General features: G+C 42.7%; 2 protein-coding genes across 2 annotated transcripts; both read right to left on the bottom strand.

The window, feature by feature from the left end:
* Positions 1-2,436: 2,436 nt before the first annotated feature.
* Positions 2,437-7,746, bottom strand: lurap1l (leucine rich adaptor protein 1 like). The gene is made up of 2 exons (XM_084405470.1): positions 7,398-7,746; positions 2,437-4,257 (listed from the first exon to the last, which is right to left on the bottom strand). Exons 1-2 carry the CDS (start codon positions 7,578-7,580, stop codon positions 3,937-3,939), a joined length of 504 nt encoding a protein of 167 aa, XP_084261596.1. The 5' UTR covers positions 7,581-7,746; the 3' UTR covers positions 2,437-3,936.
* A 554-nt stretch (positions 7,747-8,300) lies between these two features.
* Positions 8,301-22,778, bottom strand: tyrp1a (tyrosinase-related protein 1a). Its single transcript, XM_084405444.1, has 7 exons — positions 22,189-22,778; positions 21,401-21,723; positions 18,146-18,350; positions 13,483-13,650; positions 12,106-12,285; positions 11,884-12,030; positions 8,301-8,715 (listed from the first exon to the last, which is right to left on the bottom strand). The coding sequence occupies exons 1-7, from the start codon at positions 22,550-22,552 to the stop codon at positions 8,525-8,527; spliced, it is 1,578 nt and encodes a 525-aa protein (XP_084261570.1). The 5' UTR covers positions 22,553-22,778; the 3' UTR covers positions 8,301-8,524.
* Positions 22,779-24,459: the final 1,681 nt, after the last annotated feature.

The raw sequence follows: 24,459 nt of genomic DNA, 5'->3' as shown, positions 1-24,459 counted from the left end.
CTCAGAGAGCGCAGGTTGTGTTGTGCCCATAACAGGAGGCGTCGGGCTAGTCTGTACAGAGGCCGCGACCTGAGTCCACCCTGGTGGTTTATGTAGGACACCACTGCCATGTTGCTCACTTACATCCGCTCGCTCGACCCTCTGGCTCCACTGTTTCTGTCTCCGAGGCTCCTGGGGGAATGGAAACGGGAGAGCGCGAGGGACGGAGCCGGAGGTCAGTAGATCGTCCCAGAAGGAGAGTACACCTGAAATCCTGTGGCGAAATGAGCTGCTTTTATAGGCAGATGCCCCGCCCCCTTTGGGACACGCCCTGATTGGCTCACGCAGACACGCCGCTCAGCCATTGGTTCCTGCAGTTCCATTGCTCAGCCAATAGCGTGTGTGCGTCTCTGCACTGTTATGGCTGTTGCTGAATAAAAGGCTTCAATAAAACGGAGAAAAATACGTTTTCCCCATAGCGTCTAGCAAAGACGCAATACGAGTAAACGTTATCTCAGGGAACCGAGGTTATGTTAGTAACCAAGACGAAAAAGCCCAAACTCTTCCAACCTCAAAACACGGCTTAAGTCGCTCCGGCTGAATGAAGTGACGTGTATCTGACGACTGACTCTCACACTGTTTACTTTACGTCCTCCTCCATTCAGTGATTCTGACCTGCGACAACATGTTCATTCCACATGATAATGATGATTATATGAACTGTTATGAAGTCAGTAAGTTCTACTGCGATTATTCAGTCATGATGGGAAACCGGTTCATGATATCTGATGTGTGTGTGTTCTCTGCTGAAGCCTGAGATCAGACAGGTGTGTGTGTGTGTGTGTGTGTGTGTGTGTGTGTGTGTGTGTGTGTGTGTGTGTGTGTGTGTGTGTGTGTGTGTGTGTGTGAGATGAACATGTTCAGACTCGACTCGTCTGTTCACTCCGCATGAATGCAGCTCTTTATGAGCAGAAGAATGAAGAACACGCTCTCCAGTCGAGCCTCGAGCTCCTGCAAACTCAACCGACCCGTTTCTGATCAGATCCGATGCGTTGATGATCCGGTCATGAGTCTGACTCTGACATCACTTCCTTCCGGATGATCGGCACGTTTCAACATGAATCATGTCGTAAGAGTGTCAGGCTCTCGTTCAGTAAATGAAGAAGCTGGATGTTATCCCAGAAGAGCTTCACATACAAGCCTCTATATTGTGTAAATGAATCGTCATAGTCTATAATGTCTGAACAAAGAGCACAACACGTGTCTTTATCTGCGCTGGCGTGGGCGAGAGTTCATGAATACACTGAGTCACAGAACATGAATCTGATGCATTCAGTGAAATCGACTCTTTGTCCAGTGAATCAATGAGACTCTCTGTGTGTGTGTGTGTGTGTGAGAGAGAGAGAGAGAGAGAGAGAGAGAGAGAGAGAGAGAGATTGAGTGTGTGTGTGTGAGAGAGAGAATGTGTGTGTGTGTGTGTGTGTGTGTGTGTTTGAGTGTGAGTGAGAGAGTGTGTGAGTGTGTGTCAGAGAGAGAATGTGTGTGTGTGTGTGTGTGTGTGTGAGTGAGTGAGTGAGAGAGAGAGAGAGACTGTGTGTGTGTGAGTGAGAGAGAGAATGTGTGTGTGTGTGTGTGTGTGTGTGTGTGTGTGTGTTTTAAAGCAGAGGATCGGTTCTTTCTTTTGATATATTGATGTTCAGATATTCATTCAACAAAATATTCTAGGAGCCATAAAAGTTCTGAAAATTATTTTAAAAAGAATGCAATAAAAACCCTGATCAGGAAAGAAACATTTCATTAAAAGATTTATTTATTTTTCTTTGTTTCAAGAGACAAAAGAAACAAGTCAATGTATTATTACATTTCCTCATAAACAAAGTTAAAAATTAAAAAAAATAAATTAGGATCAATCAATCAAGCACGAAAAACATTAATATAAAGTAAATAGCAGCACAAACTACAGTCACACACAGATCAACACACGGGTGATAATAGCTGTGACATCACCGTATCAAAACTGTTAAAATAAACACTAAATTAATGTGAAAATGTCAGATTCAAGTAAGAACAATCTCATTATTGCAGTGAAGAGTCGAATCCTGAGAGAAGCAGAACCGAGTCACAGAACATCAGAACATCTCAGAACCGAGTCCGAGCTTCAGACACAGACCGCGCTAGCATTAGCATTAGCATGTGCGCTCCAGCGTTTACACAGCGTGATCGTGTGTGTGAATGTGTTCAGACAGAAGTGACTTCAGTACATCTTACGGGTCAGCAGTTCTTCACCTTTACTGGGCAACTGTGGTCATCAATAACATGCACTACATCCTAAAGTAACCTGACTGTTAGCGCACATCACTTATGATCAATCAACACGAGCATCCACTGGAAACAAACGTGTTTGTCTTGATTAAACATTATTATTATTATTAAATTCTCTATCAAACTTTTGATTTTCGTTTGGAAATTCGGCACAAAGACCGAAGCCGCTTCACGCAGGAGTGCTTTACTTTAGTTATTTCTGCCTTATTTTAGTAATCAACATACAGTATAATTTGAAAGCTGAAACATTCAGAATTCATCCAGTTTTGCAATCGACCGTTGGCAAAGCCCCGCCCCCTTCAGTTACTGTTGCTATGGCCGACAAGCGACGCGCTCTCACACACACCATGTTCTCACGCAGTGAAACACACACCGGGAGTAGAGACTGACAACTCACAGACACACAGGACAGACCAGGGTACTTTTGATATGAAACAAAGTCTCGCCTTTCAAATTTAGTCATTTTTTAAAGAATTTTTAACAATAAATACCATTTTGTGTGTCTATATTTTAAATTTGAACTCTTATTATCACTGTTAAGCTGTTTGAAACAATCTATATTTTTAAAAGCTCTACATAAATGAAGGTGACTTGATTCAAACCCGGACTGAGAACCGGATTCAAACCGAACTGTGTTTAAACAGAACCGGATTCAAACCGGACTGTGTTTAAACAGAACCGGATTCAAACCGGACTGAGAACCGGATTCAAACCGAACTGTGTTTAAACAGAACCGAATTCAAACCGAACTGAGAACTGAATGTGTGTGAACGCATCAGTGTTTGTTTCATCTGTTCTGGAAACAAACATTTAGAACAAATGGTTGAAACGATTCTCCTAGTTTGCGATCTGGTTGAAGGATCGGTGTGGTTTCGTGTTTCTGCACCTAAAACATCGAGGACTTACAAAAGGAAACTGGTGAACAATCAGGATTTCCTAAATCAGTTCATAAGACTGCAAACTTTCCCTGACATGCGGATCGAGAGGCGTAATCTCTTTAGAGGTGAACTGTTATGCCCATTTTCACATGATGTAATATAAATCTCTGATGTCCTCCGAATGTGTCTGAAGTTTCAGCTCAAAATACCACCGATGTTTTATTATAGCTTGCCAAATTTGCCCCTTTTTGGGTGTGAGGGAAAACACTCCGTTTTTGTGTGTCCCTTTAAATGCAAATGAGCTGCTGCTCCGCCTCCGTTCAGAAGAGGGCGGAGCCTTTACATCAGTCTCTCAGTCAGAATCTCAATAATACCCAGTAGCGAGTGCAGACTCACATGTTTGAACCGGAGTCAGACACAGACGGAGAGACTCGGGAAGAGCTTGCAACTGTTAGACTGTACATGGACGTTTCTGAGGGTAAGTGGAGTTATGTTGATTCATCTCATCGACTAGCATGTACCATCATGTCAATCTATAAACTGTTGTATAGGTGCTTGTGTGTGAACTGTATTAGGATGCCCACAGAGCCAGAACATGTATATCTGCTGCATGGAGATAGAGCTGGGATGGATTAGTTTATAATGTGGGACTGCTGCTTCACTCAGGGGATCTAGTGCAGATCGTCACCAGTCGTGGGCCGGTTTCGCTACTCTTACGTAGGAGTGGGGGGAAGCAGTGGTACCCGTGGAGTTTAGGTTATCCGAAGCAGTAGTACTCGTCGCTCTCCACACGAGGGCGCAGGGCAGATTTGGTAAACGTCTCCTCGGTGACGGATCCGTCGGGATCGGGATCGTCCTCTCCCAGTGTGTCCAGGTAACTGCCCACCGAGATCCCGTCCAATCCGTCGCTGTCGTGCTGGGACTGGCTGTCTGATAGGCTGAAGGAGCTGCCAGTCAAGCTGCCGTCCCGGCTGGCCACGCCCCCTCGCTCCTCCATCAGCCAGCGCATAGACTCCACCCCCTCGTTGATTGACAGGAGCTGATGCATCAGTTTAACGTCTATAGAGCGGAGATGAGCCTGCGTTCAGGAAACACATCCACAAACTTATGAATATTACGATTATGATTTCTATTATCTATCTATTTTACATTTCTGTTACAGTAATGCACTTAGAAATAATTAGGGATGCAGCGATATGAACATTTCAGCCGATACCAATAACCGATAAATCTAAATACAATTTTTTTTAATATAATTTGAGAGCCTGATTACAAAAACAAGTTTGATCATTAAAAGCCACGTCCCAAACACACAATTAGGCCATCCTTAAAAATATTCTTGTTTGCCGTAACCCGACCGACCCTGTCAATTTAGTACCGACCCAATTATTTATTTTTTTTCCCTTTCAGTCCGACCGACTTGCCGTTTGTAAACTTGCGTTAAGACCGACCGATTTTTTTTTTTAACTCTTCAAACAACTAATACAAATGCAATAAAATAATATTAGTTATTAAGTATTGTGAATATAAATTGCCTAGACCTACATACAAACATAAGCTAAATAAAATAAAAACCCGTGGCGCGTCATATGTTTACACCATTGGTTAACCGTTAACGCATGTCACACTACTGCCTGCAAGCTAAGTTTGCTTCGTTTCATTCACTGTCAATGGTTCGCGCTTGGTAATGATGGCTGCGGCTTTACTCTAAAGATTATTTCATTTTTATATGTTGTTGAATATGGTTTATTAAAAAATAAACATGCGAGAGCGTGTTATAGGCTATATGTCATATTTTAGTCAGATATGACGACGCTACTGCAACACGCATCACCGCAGATGAGAAGCTGAGCATCAACGTGCAAACTATCGCAAATCAAAGTGAAAGTAAGTCGCTGACGCTTAACACACAATCATCATCATTAAATGTAAAGAAACGAAATGATCTTACCAGGGCTGTTTCCGCTTTCTCTTATTGCGGGCTTTGATTCAGAAATTTTAGCTGATAAATAAAATAATGTAGTCATAACTGTTGCTTTCGGTGACGTGCACTCCATTAAATCTACATATAGCGGTAATTGAAGATCGGATTTATATCCGCAAAAAAACAACACACATTTAGCCTATGTAACCAGGTGTAAATGGAATCGTTTTGATAAATCAGCTTGCAATCCGATCTGAGAAAACGCATGAAGTGGCCTGGTGTAAACAGCCCTTAGACATAGGTGAAAAATGTCATATCCCCCCCCCCCCGACCCTGATTTTTTTTTTTTTAAATGAAAAAATATATACTTTTTTATATTATTTTTTTTATATATATAAAAAAATATAGACCGACCTACCGACCCTTTTTTTCTTTTTTTTTGCTGTTACTGCAAACCAAAATATTTTTAAGGATGGCCTTATAATGATCTCATGATAATTCTATGTAGCCGAGATGACAGACTTGCACTTTACAGTATTTTCCTTTTTTGTGATTCCAATCATATTTCAAGCACTTCATAACCATCATGTTGAACAGTCACGTCTGAAGCGTCTCAGCTGGAGGACATAATACATTATTTATCAGCTTTAATATATCGGACAAATTTTCTTATCGGGCCGATACGATAACATTAAATATCAACATATATCAGTCGGTACTGATATAGTGGCAGATATATAGGCTATACACACACTCCCATGAGGTTTGAGCTGGAGAAACACACACACACACGAGCTGTAGAAACACGCACACACTCGTTTGCATGAGGTTTGTGTGGAACAGGAACACAAGCCACTGAAACACACACCCTGATCAATCATGAATGATTCACTAACAGACCATAATACTGCCACTGTTCTCCACGGCAACAGCTGTCTGACACACACATACATACACACACACACACTGTCTGTACAGTTGATCTGTGTTTCAGTTCAGTGGTTCATGAACCGTCACTCAGTTCAAACCTGCACAACAGCAGCTTTAGTGGACACACACACACACACACACACACAGATGCTCTCATCAATACTGACACACTTCCAGTCTGATGATCTTGTGTGTGTGTGTGTGTGTGTGTGTGTGCTGACCTGTAAATGCCCCTCCTGTCCTCCATGACGGCTCTAATATGTTCGTTTAGGCCGGCACAGGTCACGACCTGTCTCTCACACACACACACACACACACACCAACAACCATACAACTAGAACTATTTCAAACAGTTAAAGGTATAGCGGAGGATTTTTTTACTTCCGGGTGGAATGCCTATACTATTGGTCCTCCTAATTGTCAATCATTCTGGTGAATCAATCAAACTTTTCAAAAAGTGGAGAGGGCGGGTCTTATCTAAAGTTCGGAAAGATCCTCCGCTATACCTTTAATAGAAAATGAGAAATGCTTATTTTGCAAGTTCTGAAAGTCTGAAGCAATACCGCTGTTCAGCAGATCACGTGTTCAAACCCGAACCTTCAGCAGATCACGTGTTCAAACCCGAACCTCCAGCAGATCACGTGTTCAAACCCGAACCTTCACAACATGATGAACATCAGAGGAACAATCCTGTCCTTCGCCAGTAAGAGCTCAGAGTTCCTGAAGAGTGACTTATTACTCATACAAGATACTAACCGCACTTTTAAGGGTTAATGAGGTATAAAGTTTCCTTTTAAGGGCGCCGCGCTTGTGTGTGTGTGTGTGTGTGTGTGTGTGTGTGTGTGTGTGTGTGTGTGTGTGTGTGTGTACATTTTTCCAGGCATTAACGAATGGACTGTGTGTTGCTGAACGGACTGGTTTAGTTGAGTCTGGTGTGTTTGTGCAGTGAATCACAGAAGACCAGCAGGCGCGCGGATCAACCATCTGTTAAACACACACACACACACACACACCTCAGATCATCCGGAGACTCGGACCACGTGACCACGACACGAACACGACAGCGAGTCAATATTAATACACATAAGTGACATACTATAACCATCACAGATTAAACCAAGACCTAACATGACAGAATACAGCCGTATTGTTCTCGTGTTCAGTTCTGGAGAAGTTTGTCTGAACTCTGTTAAAGGTGTTCATGTGAATCATCTGAGGTTAATTATTCAGAAACCCTGTAAATCTGATTCACATCTCGTGCTTTCCGCTCACAGAGTGTTATAAACGCATTATAAATGTCTGCTGTCGACGACGATATGAAGATTAAACAGAACAAACACCGCGAGTCTTAAGAACCGACTCACCATCTGCTGTCTGAGGAACCGGATCTTGTTGTTGAGTGTGTGTAGATCATCCGCGCGCCCGTGTGTCTCCGAGCATCGGATCGCAGTTTCGCCCGTGCACGAGCGGGTCAAACTCTCCGGAACTTTCCGGCCCAGTTTATTCTCCACATCTCTGAAGTCCGGCAACTCCTCCATCTTCATCATCGATAACTCAGAGCCGCAGGTGATCGATCCACCGCAGCATGACGTCACGCCCGCGGAGTAGCAGCTCGTTATCAGAAACACGGTTATCCCGGGAACGAGATCAAACTGCGGGGTTCCCGTGCACAGACTCGGAGTCGGGTCTGATCTGATATGAATGGGTGTAGGACTGACTGACGGGTGCGCGCGCAGCCGCGCACACAACAGGTGACACCCGCCCTCATGCTCGTCATCAACCGGCGCATGCGCAGAGCGCTCTTTCGCATTATTGAGACACTTTTCTCAACATACATACACCAACAACGTAAAATGGGTGCAAACTACTTTCTTTCTCTTTAATGTGAGTAAACACTGTAATGTGAGCTCAGACTGATTGTATTTTCACTAGAATATTTCAACACAGACTAATATAATCACCTGTTGAAAAGCAGTGAAACAGCAGCGCCATCCAGTGGTGAAATTAAGAAACATTACTTTAAACTGCATTACTTTAAACTGATTATTATTGCTTTATATTTTTTATTATGATGACGCAGATTAAGATGAAATATTCTAAGCGACAACCTTTAAATAATGTTATGTCTTGCAAATGTTTTTGCCAGTTATGTTTTGCAAAGGTCGCTCAGTTAAATGTGTATTCATGCATTTGCTGTGAGCATTTTCACCTGGTGAAGCAGTAGCGCCATCTAGCGGCGGAATGAGGAAACACCACAGACACTCGCTACACTTCAGTTTGTTAGTGGTTTATTTCAGTCTTATTAGTATGATACTTTAAAATATTCACAATAAACTATTAAATAATGTCCAAATATATTTTGTACATAGCTTTAATGGAAGTTGTTGTGATTATTTCACATTATTTCAGTGATATCATGTAGTTTTATGAGTGTCATCTTCTGTTCGTCATAGTAAAGGCTTGTACCTGTTTGAGATCATATTATCAGTGTTTACACTACAGACTGTGTTTTGTTGTGGTCGTCGTAGCGCTGATAATGGTCTCCAAGCAACGGTTGCCGACCCTCCGTCCTATAGGAGCGCGACCTCATGACACACGTGGTGGCGGCGAAAATAATCGCCACAGCGATGAGGGCGGCAACCACGGTTACGGTGATGATCTGGGTCAGTGTGAGAGGACGAGCTGAAAATGAGACAATCACACATCAACAGCATTTTATACCTTAGTGTTCACTAGAGTCATCTATTTCATTTGAGTCAACTAGAGTTTACTCGAGTCAACTAGAGTTCATCAAAGTTTATTTGAGTTCACTAGAGTCATCTAGTTCACTAGAGTTGATTAAAGTTTATTTGAGTTCACTAGAGTTGATTAGAGTTCACTAAAGTCAACTAGAGTTCACTAGAGTCATCTATTTCACTAGAGTCAACTAGAGTTCACCAAAGTTTATTTGAGTCAACTAGAGTTCACTAGTTCACTTAAGTTTATTTGAGTTCAGCAGAGTTGATTAGAGTTCACTAGTCAACTAGAGTTAACTAGAGTCAAATAGAGTTCACTAGAGTCATCTATTTCACTAGAGTCATCTATTTCATTTGAGTCAACTAGAGTTTACTCGAGTCAACTAGAGTTCATCAAAGTTTATTTGAGTTCACTAGAGTCATCTAGTTCACTAGAGTTGATTAAAGTTTATTTGAGTTCACTAGAGTTGATTAGAGTTCACTAAAGTCAACTAGAGTTCACTAGAGTCATCTATTTCACTAGAGTCAACTAGAGTTCACCAAAGTTTATTTGAGTCAACTAGAGTTCACTAGTTCACTTAAGTTTATTTGAGTTCAGCAGAGTTGATTAGAGTTCACTAGTCAACTAGAGTTAACTAGAGTCAAATAGAGTTCACTAGAGTCATCTATTTCACTAGAGTCATCTATTTCACTAGTCACCTAAAGTTCACTTGAGTCAACTAGAGTTCACCAAAGTTTATGAGTTAACTAGAGTTCACTAAAGTTTACTAGTCAACTAGAGTTCACTACAGTCATCTAGTTCACTCGAGTCAACTAGAGTTAGAACTTTGATGAAACTTAACTCTAGTTGACTCTAATGAACTCAAGAAATTTTTAGTGAACTCTGTTTAACTCGAGTGAACTTCAGTGAACTCCAGTAAACTTTAGTGAACTCTAGTTAACTCGAGTGAACTTTAACTCTAGTTGACTCTTGTAAACTTTAGTGAACTCTAGTTAACTCGTAAAATTTGGTGAACTCTAGTTGACTCGAGTGAACTCTACTCGAGTGAACTAGTTGACTCGAGTGAACTAGTTGACTCGAGTGAACTAGATGACTATAGTGAACTCTAAACAAAAGGGAACTGGAGCGCTGCTGAAATCCCTTGTATCCTCCGGTGCTCTTGGAAGGGTAATAATTGAAAAAAACTTAGGAAAAAATCCAAGTCAAATATATATATTTTAAACACCAACGCGTATCGGCCCACTGGCCTTCATCAGGGTGTTGACACTTGGATTTTTTCCTACGTTTTTTTCAATTATTACCCTTCCAAGAGCACCGGAGGATACAAGGGATTTCAGCAGCGCTCCAGTTCCCTTTTGTTTAGAGTTCACTATAGTCATCTAGTTCACTCGAGTAGAGTTCATTTGAGTCAACTAGAGTTCACCAAATTTTACGAGTTAACTAGAGTTCACTAAAGTTTACAAGAGTCAACTAGAGTTAAAGTTCACTAGAGTTAACTAGAGTTCACTAAAGTTTACTAGAGTTCACTATAGTCAAATAGAGTTAAGTTTCGTCAAAGTTCACTAGAGATCACTAGTCAACTAGAGTTCACTAAAGTGTACTAGAGTTCACTGAAGTTCACTCGAGTCAAACAGAGTTCACTAAAATGTTCTTGAGTTCATTAGAGTCAACTAGAGTTCACTTAAGTCTACTAGAGTTCACTCGAGTCAACTAGAGTTCACTAAAGTTCACTCGAGTCAACTAGAGTTCACTAAAGTTCACTTAAGTTCATTAGTCAACTAGAGTTCACTCGAGTCAACTAAAGTTCACTCGAGTCAACTAGAGTTCACTAAAGTTCACTTAAGTTCATTAGAGTCAACTAGAGTTCACTAGAGTCCAGTAGAGTTCACTAAAGTTCACTAGTCAACTAGTTCACCAAAGTTTACTAGAGTCAACTAGAGTTCACTAGTCAACTAGAGTTATCTAATGTTTACTGGAGTTCACTAAAGTTTACTAGAGTTCACTAGTCAACTAGAATTCACTGAAGTTAACTAGTTCAATAGAGTTCACTAAAGTTTACTAGAGTTCACTAAAGTTCACTTGAGTCCACTAGAATTCACTAAAGTTCACTAGTTAACTAGTTCACCAAAGTTCACTAGAGTCAACTAGAGTTAACTAGAGTCAACTAGAGTTTACTAGGGGCAACTAGAGTTTACTAGGGGCAACTAGAGTTCACTGGTCAACTAGAGTTCACTTGAGTCAACTAGAGTTCACTTGAGTCAAATAGAGTTCACTAGTCAACTAGTTCACCAAAGCACATGAGTCAACTAGAGTTTACTAGAGTCAACTAGAGTTCACTAGTCAACTAGAGTCAACTAGAGTTCACTAGTCAACTAGTTCACCAAAGCACATGAGTCAACTAGAGTTTACTAGAGTCAACTAGAGTTCACTAGTCAAACTAGAGTTCACTAGTCAACTAGTTCACCAAAGCACATGAGTCAACTAGAGTTTACTAGAGTCAACTAGAGTTCACTAGTCAACTAGAGTCAACTAGAGTTTACTAGAGTCAACTAGAGTTCACTAGTCAACTAGAGTCAACCAGAGTTTACTAGAGTCAACTAGAGTCAACTAGAGTTCACAAGTCATTAGAGTTCACTAGTCAACTAGTTCACCAAAGCACATGAGTCAACTAGTTCACTAGAGTCAACTAGAGTTCACCAGTCAACTAGAGTTCACTAGTCAACTAGTTCACCAAAGCACATGAGTCAACTAGAGTTTACTAGAGTCAACTAGAGTTCACAAGTCATTGGAGTTCACTAGTCAACTAGTTCACCAAAGCACATGAGTCAACTAGAGTTTACTAGAGTCAACTAGAGTTCACAAGTCATTGGAGTTCACTAGTCAACTAGTTCACCAAAGCACATGAGTCAACTAGAGTTTACTAGAGTCAACTAGAGTTCACTAGTCAACTAGTTAGTCAACTAGAGTGTACTAGATTTGACTAGAGTTCACTAGAGTTGACTGATCATAAATAATATTAATAATCATCATCATCATATAAAATAAATAAATAAATAATCATAAACAATAATAATAATGATGATCATAAATAATAATAATAATAATGAAGCTGACCTGGCCACTCAATCTCATAGGAGTATCCCAGGTTTTCCGGCGCTGTGAGGAACATCTCTGCGTTGGTCACCGGCGGCCAGAAGGGCACCATGTTAAACTCCCTGTTGTGGCCGATGGGGGTGTTTTCCAGCGGATAGACAGAGGCGTCTGGAGGAACACACACACACACACACGTTAACCTCTAGCCGATCCTCCACGATTAACAGTGACGGAGGGCCTCACCTGGACTGTGTCTGCGCAGCCACTCGTCAAAGATGGCGTCAGTGAAGGTGTGCAGCAGCAGGAACACGGGGTCATTGGGCGAGAGATGAGTCTGACCACCCGTCCCGTTCAGGAACAGATGAGCCAGGTTATGCAGACTGCGCACCGCAGGGTCATAGTTCCCCTCAGGAGCGCTGTAACCTAACAAGACAACACCACACCTAGAGTTCACTAGAGTTAACTAGAGTTCAGGTTATGCAGACTGCGCACCGCAGGGTCATAGTCCCCTCAGGAGCGCTGTAACCTAACAAGACAACACCACACCTAGAGTTCACTAGAGTTAACTAGAGTTCAGGTTATGCAGACTGCGCACCGCAGGGTCATAGTCCCCTCAGGAGCGCTGTACCCTAACAAGACTAACACACACACACACACACACACAGGAGCTGGACTAGAGTTCAGGTTATGCAGACTGTGCACCACAGGGTCAAAGTTCCCCTCAGGAGCGCTGCACCCTAACAAGACTGACACACACACACACACACACACACACACACACACAGGAGCTGGACTAGAGTTCACTAGAGTCAACTAGAGTTCGCTAGAGTTCAGGTTATGCAGACTGCGCACCGCAGGGTCATAGTTCCCCTCAGGAGCGCTGTACCCTAAAGCCTCTGTTATACTCTAGTTTGGACGCGTTCACGACAGCTGCGCACAGCTCGGACGCGGACTACTTGTATTTATACTTTCTGCTGAGGTCCGCTCGGTGAACGTAAATTCATTTAATTATTGCACATCTGGCTGTCTTTATGTTCCTTTAAAGATGGATTGTAGAGGTGCGGGTAACGATGGACTTCATCGCACAGCCTCTCTTCAAATTCGGCGTCCATGTTATTTCCATCTCTTTCGCAGTTTTAACCTAATGAACGCGCGCCCTTTTGACCGCGCGGTCACAAAAAATGGGAGGCACGCGGATGTCTGCAAGGAGCCTCCGCGCGCACCCCCGATGACGATTTTTACGTCATGCGGACCCTAGCGGACCCTCGCGGTCGTGGAAAGTATAACAGAGGCTTAACAAGACTAATACACACACACACAGGAGCTGGACTAGAGTTCACTAAAGTTCACCAGAGTCAACTAGAGTTTACTAGAGTTAACTAAAGTTTACTAGTCAACTAGAGTTCACTAGAGTTCACTAAAGTTCACCAGAGTCAACTAGAGTTCACTAGAGTTCACTAGAGTTTACTAGAGTTCACTAGAGTTTACTAGAGTTAACTAAAGTTTACTAGTCAACTAGAGTTCACTAGAGTTCACTAAAGTTCACCAGAGTCAACTAGAGTTCACTAGAGTTCACTAAAGTTCACCAGAGTCAACTAGAGTTCACTGTGCGCGTCTCACCCTCGATGCTGTTCCTGAAGCTGCCAGACGAGGTGGAGTAGAAGGGTGGCGAGTCGAAGGCGTTGAGCTCTAAACACGACGCCACATCCTGAGGCTCCGGCAGCCGCTGCACCATCGGCCGCGCAACGTTACCGCCAGGGTTCCTGCGGATCGGACTGCTCTCCGAACCTCACACAACCATAACACTCACATTAATAACAATGATCATTGCAATAGTACTTCATAAAAATAATAAAAATAAATAAAAAATTATAATAATATTAATAAACCAAAATTATATTCATAAACAATATTATTGATGATGATGATGATGATGATGATAATGATAATATTATTACTAACAAAATAGTAATAAAAATAATTCTAATAATAATAACAATAATACTACTAATAATATTAATAATGATAATAATAATAATAAGCCTGATGTTAATAATACTGATAACGATAACAATATTAATTGTTCACAAGAAACAGAAAAATACTGATATATCCTTAATAGTCAGGTCCGAATCTTCAAGATTGTGTAACCCTGTAGGCATTTTTGAGGAAAAGTTGTTATACCACATTTTTAGAAAGTTCAATGTCTCCTGAATAAGGATCCACCGTATAACATTGAAGTAAGGGTCCCATTTTCTTGTAATTGTTATTGAAACAATAGGTGCATTATTCACAGCCGAAACACTACAGGTGGATAGGGTAACATTTTTAAGTTATAGATATCACCATAAAACCTTTCCAGTTTTTCACTTACATAGAGACAGACATTTTTTGTATTACAAGTTTTCTGAAATGTCATGTTTACATATGCAAATGAGGCATACCAGTATATATATATATATATATATATATATATATATAAATAATTTGAGGGGCAGGCATACCAGTACGCGGTTCTCCCTTTCGGGCTAGCCCTGTCTCCTCGCGTCTTCACGAAGGTTGTCGAGGCAGCCCTTGTTCCTCTCGACGACTGGCTGATCCTAGCTCACTCTCGAGACAAGGTTTGCGAACACAGGGACCTAGTGCTCCGGCACCTAGCTTGTCTGGGCCTTCGGGTCAACTGGGAGAAGAGCAAACTCTGCTCCGTGCAGAGGATCTCTTTTCTCGGTATGGAAATCGACTCGGTCGCCATGTGCGCGCAGCTTACGAGCGAGCGCGCGCAGTCACTGCTAACTTGCCTTCGTCAGTTCGAGGGCAAGAGTGCGGTTCCACTGAAACTACTTCAGAGGCTCCTGGGGCTTATGGCATCCGCAGCCGCAGTAACGTCGCTCGGTTTGCTTCATATGAGACCGCTTCGCGATCAAGTCCCGAGGTGTGCATGGCAACACGGCACGCTCCGAGTCCCAGTGACTTCGACCTGCCGTCAGACCTTCTATGGGCGATTTTCCTGGCATGTTGTTATATCAACAGATGCCTCCACAATGGGCTGGGGCGCCATGTGCAATGGACATGCTGCCGCGGGCTCCTGGACAAGACCCCAGCGCCTTTCGCATGTCAATTGCCTCGAGTTGCAGGCTGTACGTCTCGCCCTGCACCACTTCTGTGCATTGCTCAGGGGTCAGCACGTATTAGTCCGATCAGACAATACCACCACAGTAGCGTACATCAACCGACAAGGTGGTCTGCGCTCCCGTCGTATGTCGCAACTCGCCCGCCACCTCCTCATATGGAGTCAGAAGCATCTGAGGTCGCTTCGAGCCATTTATATCCCGGGAGACCTGAACCGTGCAGCCGATCTGTCTCGGTTTCGGCCTCTCGCTGGACGCACAGGTAGATCTGTTTGCCTCTTACGACACGTCCCACTGCGACCTGTTTTATTCTCTGACCGAGGGCACGCTCGGCACGGATGCACTGGCGCACAGCTGGCCGCGGGGCCTCTGCAAGTATGCGTTTCCCCCAGTGAGCCTTCTTGCGCAGACTTTGCGCAAGATCAGGGAGGACGAGGAGCAGGTAATTTAATAATTGGCACAACCGCACCTGGTTCCAAGAACTAGTACTCCTCGCGACAGCACCTCCCTGGCCAATTCCTCTGAGAAAGAACCTGCTTTCTCAGGGACGGGGCACCCTATGGCACCCTCGTCCCGATCTTTGAAATCTCCATGTGTGGTTCCTGGACGGGACGAGGCAGGTTTGAGTACCCTACCACCAGCGGTGGTGGCTACCATCACTTCCGCTAGAGCATCGTCCACGAGACATGCCTATGCGTTGAAGTGGAACCTCTTCGTCAACTGGTGTTCTTCTAAACTTCAAGAACCCACGAAAGGCCTGATCAGTGTCGTGCTTTCCTTCCTGCAAGAAGGGTTGGAGCGAAGGCTGTCTCCCTCCACCCTGAAAGTGTATGGTGCCGCCATTGCCACACATCATGATGCAGTTGATGGTAAGTCCATTGGAAAGCACGACCTGATCATCAGTTTCCTGAGAGGAGCGAGGAGACTGAATCCTCCCCGCCCTCCTCTCGTTCCCTCTTGGGACCTCTCAGTGGTTTTAACTGCCCTGCAGAGTGCTCCCTTTGAGCCTCTGCAATCAGTGGAGCTTAAGTTCCTGTCAATGAAGACAGTGTTCCTGGTTGCATTGGCCTCCATCAAGAGGGTAGGGGACCTGCAGGCATTTTCGGTTGACGAAGCGTGCCTGGAATTTGGACCGGCTAACTCGTGATCCTGAGACCCCGGCCTGGATATGTGCCCAAGGTTCCCACCACACCCTTTCGAGACCAGGTGGTGAACCTGCAAGCGCTGCCCTCGGAGGAGGCAGACCCAGCCTTGGCACTGCTCTGTCCAGTACGCACCCTCCATGCTTATGTAGACAGAACGCAGTGTTTCAGGACTTCAGACCAGCTCTTTGTCTGTCATGGTGGGAAGCTGAAGGGAAAGGCTCTCTCCAAGCAAAGGTTGTCTCACTGGATAGTGGACGCCATTGCTTTGGCTTACCAGCAGCAAGGTTGACCATGCCCCCTTGGTGTGACGGCCCACTCCACCCGGAGTGTGGCATCCTCTTGGGCTCTAGCGCATGGCGCCTCGCTAACAGACATCTGTAGAGCTGCAGGCTGGGCGACACCTAACACAGCCTCTGGGCGACCCCCACGTGTGTAGTCCACTGTAAGCCTCTCTGAGCATGTGTCTTTCCCTCGGCAAGCCACCTTGCCACCCCTGGGTTTGAAATATTCCACCTGCGGCTGGACACCCCAGTGATTCTCAATATGCAGCCCCCTGGGGTCATGTGTATTCCAAGTTCCCCCCTTCGGGCTGGGCATAATTGCATATTTCCACTGATATATGCTTCCCAGTGTACCTTGGTACATTGGCATAATTCCAGCAGCCATTAAAACCTGTCCCTTTCATGTTAATGTTGTTTTTTCATTGTTTACATGTTTAAATATTCTGAGAATGCATAGTTTAGTTATAATGTTTAATGTCTAAACTTTTTTTTTTTTTTTGGCAGCCATTTTGTTTTTATTGTTTATGCCAAAACAGTGATGTTTTTACAACTTGTTATACGGCAGAAATGGATTCAGCACCTAAAAATCATATAGAAACAACACTTGAAGTACTTTTCCTCAAAAATGCCTACTGCATCTTATCCAGGGCTATTTATCTATTTTGGGACTCGACTATAATATTCACTCAATATAGAGAAGTTTATGATTAAAGTAAATATGAAATGAATGTTGCTGGTCGTATTGTGCAGAATTTGTAATAAAAAATGCATTTGTAATCTTTCTTGAATTTTTATTCTAATGTTCTTTTCAAGGCAAGACTTCAGTCACAGTACATTAAGACGATTGTTTTTTGTTTCAAGTGAAATGTTATGTTTAAATATGCAAATATGCACTAATTTGAATACATTTCCAGCACATTTCTGAACACTGGATAAAACCAGATTCAAAATTTATGTTTGATTTTGTTGACATATTAAGAGTTAAAGGTTTTTATAGAGGGGATTTTGGATTTCTCTTTTTATCACTCCATAAATCAGAAAATACTGTCAACAGACAAAAATATATTTATTTTTACCGCATTTTTAGGAGTAAAATGTTAATGTTTTCAAATGTTTTCAAATGTTGCGACAATTATTGTTATGGTAATTAATCATTCAGGGTCTGCTATGGGAAAGTCTCACTGTGAATGACAAGAAACAGTCAAACATTTAGGAAAAACATTATATACATCCTAAATAATCTTACAGTAACAGCTCTAAAGGCTCGTTCACATTATAAAGATAAAGATATCGCTCTAAAAATCATTCTAAATACAAATGATTATTTAACCACAACTATAGTGATATCATTGGAAACACTATTAGATCGATGAATGATAAAAACACTGACAGCCAATAAGAATCCATCCAGCTTTAAGAGCGCAAGCATTTAAAGAGACAGGCGACAAAACTGCAGAATAAACAGAAAGCTGATGTGAATGCTGATATAGTTATGGATATAGTTTTTGGTGTGAACGCTAGTATAGTTATGATTATAGTTATGGTTCCTGGTTTGAACGCTAGTATAGTTATGGTTATAGTTATGGTTTCTCGTATGAACGCTAGTATTATGGTTATAGTTATGGTTCCTGGTTTGAACGCTAGTATAGTTATGGCTATAGTTATGGTTTCTTGTGTGAACGCTAGTATAGTTATGGCTATAGTTATGCTCCTGGCGATGGGATCTCACTGTTGCAGATGGTCCCCAGCGTGTCGTAGTCCTCCACGCTCTCACACACGACCCTCCAGCGTGAGAATATGGAGTTGGAGCTGATGGAGTTGGTGTCGAAGGAGCTGCGCGCGCCCATCAGATCATCCGTGCAGACGTCACACACACTCCCGCCGATCGCGAAGTTCCAGTATGGCAGCGCGAAGCTCGGATCTTCCAACATGTCCTGAGAGAAACCCGTCAGATCACAGTAATTATCTGAGAGAAACCCGTCAGATCACAGTAATTATCTGAGAGAAACCCGTCAGATCACAGTAATTATCTGAGAGAAACCCGTCAGATCACAGTAATTATCGGAGAAACCCGTCAGATCACAGTAATTATCTGAGAGAAACCCGTCAGATCACAGTAATTATCGGAGAGAAACCCGTCAGATCACAGTAATTATCTGAGAGAAAGCCGTCAGATCACAGTAATTATCTGAGAGAAACCCGTCAGATCACAGTAATTATCGGAGAAACCCGTCAGATCACAGTAATTATCTGAGAGAAACCCGTCAGATCACAGTAATTATCGGAGAGAAACCCGTCAGATCACAGTAATTATCTGGAGAAAGCCGTCAGATCACAGTAATTATCTGGAGAAAGCCGTCAGATCACAGTAATTATCTGAGAGAAACCCGTCAGATCACAGTAATTATCTGAGAGAAACCCGTCAGATCACAGTAATTATCGGAGAAACCCGTCAGATCACAGTAATTATCTGAGAGAAACCCGTCAGATCACAGTAATTATCTGGAGAAACCCGTCAGATCACAGTAATTATCGGAGAAACCCGTCAGATCACAGTAATTATCTGAGAGAAACCCGTCAGATCACAGTAATTATCGGAGAAAGCCGTCAGATCACAGTAATTATCGGAGAAAGCCGTCAGATCACAGTAATTATCTGAGAGAAACCCGTCAGATCACAGTAATTATCTGGAGAAACCCGTCAGATCACAGTAATTATCTGAGAGAAACCCGTCAGATCACAGTAATTATCTGAGAGAAACCCGTCAGATCACAGTAATTATCTGAGAGAAACCCGTCAGATCACAGTAATTATCTGAGAGAAACCCGTCAGATCACAGTAATTATCTGAGAGAAACCCGTCAGTTCACAGTAATTATCTGGAGAAACCCGTCAGATCACAGTAATTATCTGAGAGAAACCCGTCAGATCACAGTAATTATCTGAGAGAAACCCGTCAGATCACAGTAATTATCTGAGAGAAACCCGTCAGATCACAGTAATTATCTGGAGAAACCCGTCAGATCACAGTAATTATCTGAGAGAAACCCGTCAGTTCACAGTAATTATCTGGAGAAACCCGTCAGATCACAGTAATTATCTGGAGAAACCCGTCAGATCACAGTAATTATCTGGAGAAACCCGTCAGATCACAGTAATTATCTGGAGAAACCCGTCAGATCACAGTAATTATCTGGAGAAACCCGTCAGATCACAGTAATTATCTGGAGAAACCCGTCAGTTCACAGTAATTATCTGGAGAAACCCGTCAGATCACAGTAATTATCTGGAGAAACCCGTCAGGTCACAGTAATTATCTGGAGAAACCCGTCTGATCACAGTAATTATCGGAGAAACCCGTCAGATCACAGTAATTATGCCCAGATTTACATCCTGATTCTGAAGCAGAGGCACAATGCCATCTCGTTCTAGCTCTCAAAAACAAGGAGAATTTGACATTTGAACAACCTTCAGTGATGAAGCGCTGTGAGGCTCCGGCTCTGAGACAGACGAGTCTTTGTGTGAGACTGTGTGTTAAACGCTTAATCACATGTTCCGCGCAGAAAGGGTGAATCTGTGTGTTCCTTTCCATTACTCTGATTATCACATAACGGTTCACGGATAATTAGTATCTGGAGTATCGATCTACAATCACAGATCATTGGAAGGGATCTGCAACGGATCCAAAGGGGAATTCCAACATAAACAGGATTTCAGTTGGAAGTGTGTAAAGAAGGATTTTTGGAACACGCTTCCCTATGTGGCAGAGAGGGGGACACTAGGACCTGGGGAAGAATTGTGTGGGGCATGACTGGTAAGGGTGTTAGAATTAATAATCACACCAATTAAGACCAGGTGAAACAACATATTTAAAGTGAGACAAACGATCAGTAGACGAGAAGGTGAATGGGAAGCTGGGCTCTTTGTTTGTTCTGGGGCGAGCTGATTCAGTGTATAATGCAAACTGCTAAAACAAGCATTGTGATTCTGCATGAGCGGGGCTGATGATTAATATATCAGTGGAAAGCACAAGTTACTAAAACAAGGACTGGCACCGATTGTTATCTGTTTAGAGTTTTGTTTCTTACTGTCTTTATCTAATATGAGGTTTTAATGAGTTCTTGAACTCGCGTGAAACTGTTTTAAGTGTGACAAGCAAATGTCGAGTGAGTCCCTCTTTGATGACATTTGTAGGGAAATGAGAATGGAATGAAGGATTGTGGAGTTGTTTGTTTAAATGTGTTTTTGTTTGTTCTTTTCCCAGGCGGGTGCACTTGAGGGACAGTGGGCGCACGTGTGGTGTTTACTTTCATTGGATGCAGTGGTTTGGTGTGAGGGTGTCACATATAGGTAAATGCTGTGGTGAATTAATGGTTTGTTTTGAGTATTAATTTCTTCACTCCACTTGTAACTCAGTGTACTGCCTGGGTTGGTTTATTTTGTTCTGTTGATGACTAGGTGTCTTTTATGTCTATAAGGCACTTGTTAAATAAAACTGCTCTGTAAAAGCGTTTATACCAAAGTCCTGACTGCTGGTTTATTTTATAAACATGATTTACCTGTGAGCTCATTAAGTGGGCTAGGTTTCACCTAGATCATGGCTTTTCAATATAGACATGGACCTCCAAATATTGTCCCCATCCTAAAACTTAAGAAGCACCTCTCTTTTATAAACAAACGTATGCACTGAAAATGTTTAAATCTAAAATCAAACAAATATTATTATTTTTTTCTGTTAAATGTGTTATTTATTATTTAGTTAATTTTTATCATATATATCAAAAGTTTTTTTTTTTTTTTTACATATATTTTTTAATCACACTTTTATCAATTTATTTATTTCTTATCTTACAGGTTTTTTATTTATTTATTTATGATTTGTCCAAGCCTTTTCCACTTTACCACACAATTGAATAGCTTCTCATTCAATTTTCTACGCAACACAATATTAAAATGTTCAAGATGACGCAAATGATCAACAGTACCTGCATGTCCCGCTCGAGCTGCAGTAAATGGTACCGGTGCCACGTGACGAACCCGGGCCCCTCGTGACTGAAGTCCACCCCGCCGAAGCTGTCCTGCGCGGGCCCGAGGAACGTCTTGCTGACCGAGTAATAGTGGGACCACACGAACAGGTTATAGATGCTGATGTTCTCGAACTGAACCGTGTTGTTGTCCGGCCCGAAGATCTCGGGATACCGGCGAGTCGCGATCACGAGGTCCGGGTGGGTCGCGCGCTTGGCCTGGTCCAGCGCGTTCACGAACGCGCGCTTCTCCTCCGCGCTGAGCTGCATCACATTCCTCCGCACTGGACAATCATAATCATTTAAAATGTATATTAATATTTTACGCATAATTTATACTTATGTATAATTAAATAAACGTTATATTAAATATTGACAGTTCCCTGCTGAAAATACCACCAGGCCAAACTCAACATGATCCATGTTGGTTAATGCTGGTTTTAGTCACGGTTTCACCAGAACATCTACTGAAGTTGGCCAACAAACTACCATGTGAATCTATTTTACCAAGACAGGTCCTCTGGTTAATGAGTAGTTCACCCAAAAAGGAAAATTATCCCATGATTTACTCACCCACATTCTTCTTTCAGACGAATACAATCTGAGTTGTAAGAAAGAAGAAAGCCACATACACTTAGGATAACTTGAGGATGAGTAAATCATGGGCTAATTTTAATTTTTGTGAACTATCCCTGTAAGCAGGTGTTTCAGCAGGGCTGTTGAACACAGATAGAGTGAGTTTCCCTGACCCACGGGCACGCGCCGCTCGCACGCGTCTCCGGTGAGTCCGTGTTTGCAGTGCCCGCAGTCAAAGCCGCTGAAGTTCCCGTTACAGCGACACGCGCGCGTGAAGAAGCGCAAGGGCCAACGCTCGCGATCATCGCGTCCGTCGTAGGGGTACTGAGGCCCGTGTGCACGCGCATCTGCACTCACATCCACGCAGTTCCCGCGCCCGGAGCTCGTGCCACACGGGTCGTTCTCCAGACCCAACGGGGACGGGCAGCACTGCGCGCTCCTGAGGCCCTCCGGCGTCACGCACGCGCGCGGGAATTGAGCGCTAACGAGCACCAGCACGTGCACGAGCAGCAGCATACCTCCACACAATCGCCACATCAGGACAATCTCAAAAGAAATCAATAAGTATACAAATAGTCTCCAAGAAACCTTCGGAAAAGGTCTCAAAAATAGCCAGGTAAAAAATAATTAATAAATCAAACAGTGTCGAACGCAATCAGCAATATCCAAATTATCTTCAAAACTACAGCAAAAGTTCCGGCTCCAGACCGGTGGAGGTTTTGCTGCTCCTCGGCCACTCGCTGCAGATCCAGTGTTTGGAGGAATTATTATTAATATCCTGCAGGAGTTTATATAAGGCTACGGCTGAGCGCGTGCGCGTGACTCCAGCATCCCTGATCCCCGCGTGACCGCGAACATTCCGCGCACTCACTGACACACAGAACACGCTTCACCTTCAGTTCAGCAGCATCATAATGTGATCTTCAGCTGAGAATGTTCTGAACACAAATGTACTCATTATTATAACATCATCACTCCCGCATCCACCTGTCCTCAGGCTATAGCAGATCTGAGAACGACAGGACGGGTTTAGAGATAGAGCCTTCGAGCCGTTTGGTCAAAACTTTCAGAGATTTATTTAAAATTAAAATAAACATTCTCGAATCAGGTAAATATCAGAGTCAGTCTTCATCTTTATTGTTGCGATCCGAGGGTTAGGGTTATATGGCAGTTCTCAGAATAGGATAATCATATTTTCTGTGTTTTCCCCCTATACACATCAGAAAGCCTATATAGACACATTTTAATGCATTAAATAACAATTTTTAATAAACACTGCAATATTCCATTAAAAAAAATAACTATACAAAATGTTAAAATCGTGTTGTAATTGATTTGTTTTACAGTTATGGTCTCAGATATGAGCTTGTGTTAGACCTGTCCTCGTGCCACACACTGTGTGTTTAAGTGAAATATACTGTTTAATGCCGTTATGGCTGTGTAACAGTTCTGTGTGGCAAAAACATCATTTATACATCGTTCATGAAGCGTTTGATTCTGAAATGTTGTAGTTGGACGTTTTTTCAGTGTCGGGACGTTCAGAGAACATTTAAAAGTAATGCTCTCATAAAGAATTATACATGGACTGCTCCTTAACGTTCACATAACCAAGAAGAAAGGCTTTTAAAACATTTAAGTTGATGTTTTAAACATTCAGAGATAATTCAGAAATAAGTTTCTCTGTTCATAATTAAGTGTTAGTAACGTGTTTAGATCATATCTGTGAATCTGCTTCAGATCATTCTCCGTCTATGAGGACAGAGCTTCATTCAGCTGAGAGATTTAGAAGGCCGACATCTGCTCACTTTAGCACTTCTTTTTTCTTTCTTTCTTTTTTGTAAGTAAAAGTAAATTGTTATATTTTTTGGAAGGAAATCAGTGTTTGTATAATGTTATACAATCTTTCTCCTGATTCATTCTTAGGGATTTTGAGTCCTGCGGTGTTTCCACGTTTAAAAGTCATGTGAGGAAGCTAATCCAACACACACACACACACACACACACACACTCTCTCTCACACACACACTCACTCTCAGACACACATACTTACTCCCTCACACACACACACACACACACTCACTCACTCACTCTCACACACACTCTCAGACACACATACTTACTACCTCACACACACACACACACACACACACACACACACCTACTCACACACACACACTCTCACTCACTCACTCACTCTCACACACACACACTCACTCTCTCACGCACTCACTCACTCACTCACTCACTCACTCACACACACACACACACACACACACACACACACACACACACACACACACACACACAAACAAACACGCACACACTCTCACTCACATACACACACTTGGGCTTTATTGTTTATCCTGTAGTTTCACACACACACACACACACACACACACACACACACACACACACACACACACACACACACACACACACACACA

The sequence above is a fragment of the Rutilus rutilus genome (assembly GCF_951802725.1).
Source record: "Rutilus rutilus genome assembly, chromosome: 3".
In the NCBI taxonomy this organism is placed as follows: Eukaryota; Metazoa; Chordata; class Actinopteri; order Cypriniformes; family Leuciscidae; genus Rutilus; species Rutilus rutilus.
This window is presented reverse-complemented; position numbering and strand designations above follow the sequence as displayed.

Excerpts from the sequence above, each read along its gene's own strand:
- lurap1l (XM_084405470.1), bottom strand. The coding sequence starts at position 7,580 with ATGATGAAGATGGAGGAGTTGCCGGACTTCAGAGATGTGGAGAATAAA. Across the intron at positions 4,258-7,397 it reads GGTTCCTCAGACAGCAGATG|GCTCATCTCCGCTCTATAGA; the intron begins GTGAGTCGGTTC and ends TCCTGAACGCAG.
- tyrp1a (XM_084405444.1), bottom strand. The coding sequence starts at position 22,552 with ATGTGGCGATTGTGTGGAGGTATGCTGCTGCTCGTGCACGTGCTGGTG. Across the intron at positions 13,651-18,145 it reads GCTGGGGACCATCTGCAACA|GTTCGGAGAGCAGTCCGATC; the intron begins GTGAGATCCCAT and ends TGGTTGTGTGAG. Across the intron at positions 12,286-13,482 it reads CTTCAGGAACAGCATCGAGG|GTTACAGCGCTCCTGAGGGG; the intron begins GTGAGACGCGCA and ends TTGTCTTGTTAG.